This window comes from Sapajus apella, unplaced genomic scaffold (assembly GCF_009761245.1).
Source record: "Sapajus apella isolate SASKATOON/1434 unplaced genomic scaffold, GSC_monkey_1.0 scaffold56, whole genome shotgun sequence".
Lineage (NCBI taxonomy): Eukaryota > Metazoa > Chordata > Mammalia > Primates > Cebidae > Sapajus > Sapajus apella.
Genome location: NW_022436996.1, coordinates 14,667,578 through 14,675,010, shown reverse-complemented (window position 1 = coordinate 14,675,010; position 7,433 = coordinate 14,667,578). Strand labels below are relative to the sequence as shown.

Here is a 7,433-nt window from a genome sequence, read left to right as displayed (position 1 = left end):
CATGTGGTCTGATGAAAATAAAGATCAACAAATATCTAAGCTAAAGCGTCTTAAAATACTAACAAATATCTAAACATCTTTAGCTTTGATATTTGTTAGTGTCTTTCAGATTACCTTAGAATCCATGAGGATTGGCCCACCTAAAACTGATTTAGGTCAGAGCTAGTTGAGAGCAAAAGTTGGCAGCAGCATTTCATGACACCTCAAAGGGCTTCTTTGGTTTGTTATACCAGAGGCTGCTGACCTGTAAGAAGGTTCAGAAAGGGAGTCAACAGGAAAATAAAAACGGGAAAACTATCTTGTTTTATTCTGCTGCCCGCATTTGCTTGGGTTTCACGTAGAGGAACACGCAGCTGTCATAGTCAATCACCATACAGGTGAAATGGGAGGCATGAGTGGAGAAGGATTATTTTTTTAGCCGGAGGCTGAGGGCTTATTGGAGATGAAGCTGGTATAGGAATCAATCCGGATCAGTGAAGCAATCATAAAGGAAATGTCCATTAATAAACTGTGTGAAAAGATGGAGAGTTGACCGAGGAAGAAATCCCTGGGAGACTGAAGACTTCATCAGCTCAAATGACTGCATTTCTCGTTCATCTCATCAAGTACAAGAAGAAGTTAACAAAAAGGAAATGGGGTGGTTCTTCAAAGCCAGGAAAGCCTGGGAGACTAGAGTAATAATTCTCATCACTGTTTCAATTCTAGCTCTTTCTCTTTGGGAAGGCTAGAAAGGAAACAAGAATTAACATTGCTCCATGTGCCTTTAATCCCAAAGGAAATAAGGACAGGTTTAGGATTATTCTCCTGGATTATGGAGGCTGCTCTATGTTGTGATCATTTAACAGAGTTAATGCTACATATTTATAAGGAATGAACACAATTGTGCAAAAATGAATGCATCTGGTCAGATAAGTGTTTCACCAGGCACCAAAGCTGCACGGTAGTTATTGCAACAGGCAATGCCCCCTCAAAGATATCCAAGCCCTAATCCTTGGAATTGGCGAAAATGTTGCTTGACACAGTAAAAGGGACTTTGCAGGTGTGATTGCGTTGAAGACCTTGAGATGAGGGGATGAGCCTGGGTGATCCAGGTGGAATCTAATCTTAGGGATTTGTAAATGTGGAGAAACTTTCCCTCTGAGTTGAGTCAAGAGCTACATGATGACAGAAGACCGTTCTGAGAGACACATGTAGCTGGCTTTGAAGATGGATGAGGGAACCATAAACCAAGGAATGTGGGCAGCTTCTAGAAGCTGGAGAAGCAAGGAGACTCCAGAAAGGAAGGCAGCCGTGATGACATCTTGATTTTAGCTCATTGAGGCCTGTGTCAAGTTACTGACCTGAAGAATTTGTCAGGTAATAATGTGTGTTGTTTGTTGTGTACAAAATGTGTGGTAATTAGCTACAGAAACAATAGAAAATGAATAGTCATGAAGGCCCACACAGCCCCTGTCTATCCTCCTGCCTTTCAGTTCCCAGCCCTGCCCTGGCCAACACCTGTCTGCCTACCTGAGCTCCCTGCTAGCAGCTGGCTCCTTTCTTCTTCCTCCTCCATTTCTAGCCTTGTGACCTACATTCTTCTTTGCTTTCTTTCTTTTTTTGAGACCAAATCTTGCTTTGCTGCCCAGGTTGGAGTACAGTGGCACGATCTCTGCTCATTGCAACCTCCATCTCATGGGCACAAACAATTCTCCTGCCTCAGCTTCCCACATAGCTAGGATTATAAGCGCCCACCGCCACGCCTGGCTAATTATTTGTATTTTTAGTAGAAATGGGGTTTCACCATGTTAGCCAGGCTGTTCTTAAACTCCTGACCTCAAGTGATCTACCTGCCTTAGCCTCCCAAAGTGCTGGGATTACAGGTATGAGCCACCGAGCCCGGCTTCTTCTTTGCTTTCAATGGATCAGCTCCAAATTTCAGTTCTAGGCTCAAGTCCTACAGAAAGATTGCCTAGCCAACCCTTCCAGCCCTGGCTGTTCTTAAACTCATGGCCCATTTGCATTATCTTCATTGTATAGCTTTTCCTTGAAATCTCTGAGTCATTATTTCTGTCTCAGTGTGGATGGGGTTGAGCTGGAGGTATCATGCATAAAGTTTAAATGACTCTGAGATGAAAGACTGTGACTCAGAGTTTATTAGAGAGCTGGAAGCTTAGAGTGGCCTCACCATATTCTCCTTATCTTTACCCCAGGTGTGTATCTTCTCACAGGAGCCAGATCCCAAGATGTATCCACCAAGGACCCTGCCTCTGGAGGCAGAGATCTGCTTATTAATCTCACTCTTTGGTTCCCAGACTTCTCCAGATGAAACTTTCTTTGGAGAATTTTAACAAGAGGCTGCTATGGTCCCAGGCTTCCATTCCCTGCCTCCCTAGATCCCTAAACCCTGGATCCATTTGGAGACAAAATATCCAAATATTGTCTCCAAATGGAAACTCTGGATCCAGCCCTGACTAAGTATCTAGGCTGTCATAATTTTAGTCCAGCTGGGAAAATTCCTCTGTGTTTGTTCCATGATCTCATCTTTTTTCCATGGTCCTAGGAGGAGAAAGGCGAGGAGACACATACTGCAAAGGTGCTGATTTTAAGCCATCAGCTGCTTGGGTGTATCTAGGTCTTTATCCCTTTCTTTATTCAGATCTTTTTCTCAAATGTTACTTCCTCAAAACAGAGGGCATCTCATTATTCTAAGGAGTAACATCAGTGCCTCAGAAGTCCCCAGAGGGCTCCTTGGCTTCCTGTCATTCCCACAGAAAGCACTTGGCTGGAGTCTTTTTGTAAACTGTAAACATCACTAAGGGATGAAGGACTTAGAGATGTGGACAAGAGAAAGAGCTGAGAACACTCATCCTTGAGGGAGAAGGGACAGAATCAGCGCCTTTCCCCTCTGGTCTCCTGAGGGACTTCTTTTCCATCTCCCAGCCCCACATCAATGCTGCTACCCCTGGCTTTGTAGTGATACAGGGTAGGCGCTGGATTAGAAAATCAGCGTAAGGACTAGCGGTGTTTTAGCTCACCCAGCAGTGCCACCCCTTCCCAGCTGTGCACAGAGCCCCTGTCCACCCTTGCCAGCTGCAAGACACAACCCAAAGGCAAGAGCCTGCATCTCTGATGTCACTCACATTACAGAGTGAGGCCAGCAGGCAGGCATCTCCAGGTATGAATGCCTAAGTGAGAGCGGTTTACGAAGAGGACACCATGCTTGGAAGTTAAGGTGAGTGGTGGAAGTCTGTGTGTCAGTCAGGTTCTCATGCAACACAAACATAAGGACTGAGTTTGAATTTGGTCAGTGCTGGGCTAGATTTCAGACTTTCCATTAAGGTTTGTCAGTGGCGTGGGTGCAAGGCATTATTTTTTTATTTTATTTTTTGAGATGGAGTCTCGCTCTGTCGCCCAAGTTGGAGTGCAGTGATGTGATCTTGGCTCATTGCAACCTCCGCTTCCCAGGTTCAAGCAATTCTCCTGCCTCAGCCTCCAGAGTAGCTAGGATTACAGGCACCCGCCACCACCACGCCCAGCTGATTTTTGTATTTTTAGTAGAGACCGGGTTTTACTGTGTTGACCAGCCTGGTCTCAAATTCCTGAACTCGTGATCCACCCACCTCAGCCTCCCAAAGTGCTGGGATTACAAGCATGAGCCACTGCACCCAGCTCCTACAAAGCTTTTTAAAATTAGAATGCCTTTGCTGGGTAGCCAGGACACAGCCCCAAATGAAGTTTTTATGGGGCTGGAGAAAGGGTCAGAGTATAACTATACACAGCTTCACACCTTCCACTCCTTAGAGTGTGTGTTGTAAATACTTATGTTTGTGTGTGTTTTAAATGTTTTAAAGTACTCTTTTAGTGAACTGAAATTCCAAGGAACAGTGTAAAGCTGTAAAGATCTACACACACACACACACACACACACACACACACACACACATTGGCAACAAGAAGAAGTGTGGAGAGACGATGGCCTAAGAAAATTTGAGTTCTATTGACAGTCGCAACACTAAGAACTTGATAACAACAACGACGTGTTAGCTAGTATGTGCCAGTCACTGCCCTAAAAAGTTTATTTAATTTTATAATCACCTTAGAGTCTAAGTACTAGTATTACCTTTACTTTACAGCTGAGTAAACGGAGGCTCTGAGAGAGTAAGTAACAAAGAAGAGCAGATTTATGGCCCGTGACAAGCAAGTCTGGAGCCAGAATCCTAACACAGGCAGGCCAACTCCATAGCTTGTGCTTCCTACCACCGCGGGAGGGGAAGTGCATTGGAGATGCAAAGCTGATGCGATCTCTGCTCACTGCAACCTCCGCCTCCTGGGCTCAAGCAATTCTCTTGTCTCAGCCTCCCGGAGAGCTGAGATTACAGGCGCCCGCCACCTGGTCTCAAAATTTTTTTGTATTTTTAGGAGAGACGGGGTTTCATTTGAATTTCCAGGCCTTCCTCCCTGACCTCCTGCACCCTTTCTGCTCTCCATCTTTGCAAACATTAAGCAGAGGGCCACTCTAGAGAAAGCTAATTTCTGGACTAAAGCCTCTGACTTTCACTAATTTCAGGATCACCACTAGAGAAATGTGCATAAGCGAGGGTCCTCAGAGAGACAGCTCAGAAATGTTTGCAGGGACCCTTTAAAAGGGGTCCTGGGGCACCACCTCTGGGTGTGACACAGACACATTGGCCTACATCGGGAGCTTCTGGATCATGTGCACTAATGTTCTCTCTCCCTCTCTCTTTTTTTCTGTTTTCCTCCCCTTCCTGTCTTTCTTTCTCCCTCTCCTATATTTGAATTTTTTCCATTCCTTCTCTGTTCCTCTGTTATTTCCTTCTTGTTTTCTCCCTAAATGTCAATGTCTCTTGCCGTGTGGATGTCTGTTGCCATGTGGTCTTCCTTAATCTGCTCCTGTTTTTCTTTCTTCCTTTCTTTTTTTTTTTTTTTTTAATTTGAGATGGAGTCTTGCTCTGTCACCCAGGCTGAAGTGCAGTGGCGCGATCTCAGCTCACTCTAACCTCGGCCCCCCAGGTTCAAGCGATTCTCATTCCTCAGCCTGCCAGGTAGCTGAGATTGCAGGTGCCTACACCTGGCTTACTTTTGTATTTTTAGTAGAGACAGGGTTTCATCATGCTGGCCACACTGGTCTTGAACTCCTGACCTCAAGTTATCCACCTGCCTCAGCCCACTGGGGTTACAGGCATGAGCCACTATTCCCAGCCTTCTCTCTTTTTCACAATGGCTTTTTATGTCTTTCACTTCTCGGATATCTTCACTCTGTTTTACTATGACTCTTCTATTCCTATTCTGTTATCTTTCTTTATTGCTTTTTCTTTCTGCTTTTCTGTTTATCACTCGCTGGCTACTTGCCTTTCTCTCTATATTCTCCGTCTCTGTCCCTGTTTCTTCTGTTTCATGGTAAGTGGTTCTCTGTCTCTCTCTGTTTCTGCCTCTCCAGCTGTCTTTTGTTTCCCTTGCCTGCAGGACCCCAGCCCGTGGATCATGGCAAATCTGAGTCAGCCCTCGGAATTTGTCCTCTCGGGCTTCTCCTCCCTCGGCGAGCTGCAGGCTCTTCTGTATGGCCCCTTCCTCGTGCTTTACCTTCTAGCCTTCATGGGAAACACCATCATCATAGTTATGGTCATAGCTGACACCCACCTACATACACCCATGTACTTCTTCCTGGGCAATTTTTCCCTGCTGGAGATCTTGGTAAGCATGACTGCAGTGCCCAGGATGCTCTCAGACTTGCTGGTTCCCCACAAAGTCATTACCTTCACTGGCTGCATGGTCCAGTTCTACTTCTACTTTTCCTTGGGTTCCACCTCTTTCCTCATCCTGGCAGATATGGCCCTTGACCGCTTTGTGGCTATCTGCCACCCACTGCGCTATGGCACGCTGATGAGCTGGGCTGTGTGTGTCCGGCTGGCTGGGGCTGCCTGGGCAGTTCCTTTCCTAGCCATGGTACCCACTGTCCTCTCTCGATCTTATCTTGATTATTGCCACGGCAACGTCATTAACCACTTCTTCTGTGACAATGCACCTCTCCTGCAGTTGTCCTGCTCTGACACCCACCTATTGGAATTCTGGGACTTTCTGATGGCCTTGGCCTTTGTCCTCAGCTCCTTCCTGGTTACCCTCATCTCCTATGGCTACATAGTGACCACTGTGCTACAGATCCCCTCTGCCAGCAGCCGCCAGAAGACTTTCTCCACCTGTGGGTCCCACCTCACACTGGTCTTCATTGGCTATGGTAGTACCATCTTTCTGTATGTCAGGCCTGGCAAAGCTCACTTTGCGCAAGTAAAGAAGTTTGTGGCCTTGGTTACTTCAGTTCTCACCCCCTTCCTCAATCCCTTTATCCTTACCTTCCGCAATGAAACAGTTAAAACAGTGCTACAGGGGCAGATGCAGAGGCTGAAAGGCCTTCGCAAAGCACAATGATGAGCCCAGGACGCAGGGGGACCTGGTCTGTTTCCATTGAGCAGTTCTGTGAGGAGGGAGACTTCTGGCGAGTGGGAAGACCACTGTTGAGTTTCTTTAGTTTTTTTTCCTACAGTGAACTCTCAGTGCTGCACAGTCTGGTCCAAAGCTTTTAAGGGCCACCATGGAAGTGTTCCATACGTCCCTTGGCAGCCATAAGAACTCTAAGAGTAGCCCAGAGCTTTCAGTAAAGGGAAGTGCATGTGCTTTGCATTTAAGGAAGAGTAGCCAAGAAGTGCTCTCTGATGAAGAGGTAGTATCCAGTCCCAGTATATACACATGTGTGTGTATGTGCGTGCATGTGCGTGTATGCACGTGCGTGTACGTGTGTGTGTGTGCATGTGTGTATGTGTTCAGGGTGTGCTTCTCTATCACAATGTGCATCCATTGCTGAATGGAGGCACCGTGAGTCCTTGGGCTACCTGGAATCAAGGGAAGAGGCAAAACTTATCAAAAACAAGCCGATTGTTTTTCAATGTGTGTGTGAATGTATGGGGTGGGGGGCTGGGTCCTTGTATAATTATTCATCCATTTATTCATTCACTTCACCAACATTGAGTAGGCTGTGTATCTCAGGCACTGCAACAGCTATAGGGTAAGAAGGTAAAGACGGCATAAATGGTCCTTAACCTGACAAAGCTCTTGGCCTAAGGAAGGAAAGAGTGATAGAGTGATAAAGGGCTGTTTCCAGCACAGCAGGGAATATGCAACAGTGGAATCCCAGAAGGTTTTATGAGCACACAGGAGAGCAACGCTGAGACCAGGCAGGGCTGAGTGACGGCTTCCTGGTGAGATGACACCTGAGTATCACATTGAACATAAGGTGGACATTGTGAGAGTGCAATTCATCAGGTACCTTTGCCTCAGAGAAAGATGAAACAGAAAAATTAAACAAGATAAATCTCCACTAGTAAGGAATTATGTGGTTTCCAAAGAGGAAATATTCAGAGTTTTAGAAAGATAAGGCC

The 7,433-nt window shown here is 46.1% G+C and overlaps 1 protein-coding gene across 1 annotated transcript; it reads left to right on the top strand.

Moving 5' to 3' along the window:
* The first annotated feature begins 5,469 nt into the window (after nt 1-5,469).
* LOC116527955 (olfactory receptor 6V1) lies at nt 5,470-6,485 on the top strand. The gene has a single exon (XM_032245185.1). It carries the CDS (start codon nt 5,485-5,487, stop codon nt 6,424-6,426), a length of 942 nt encoding a protein of 313 aa, XP_032101076.1. The 5' UTR covers nt 5,470-5,484; the 3' UTR covers nt 6,427-6,485.
* The last annotated feature ends 948 nt before the right edge of the window (nt 6,486-7,433 follow it).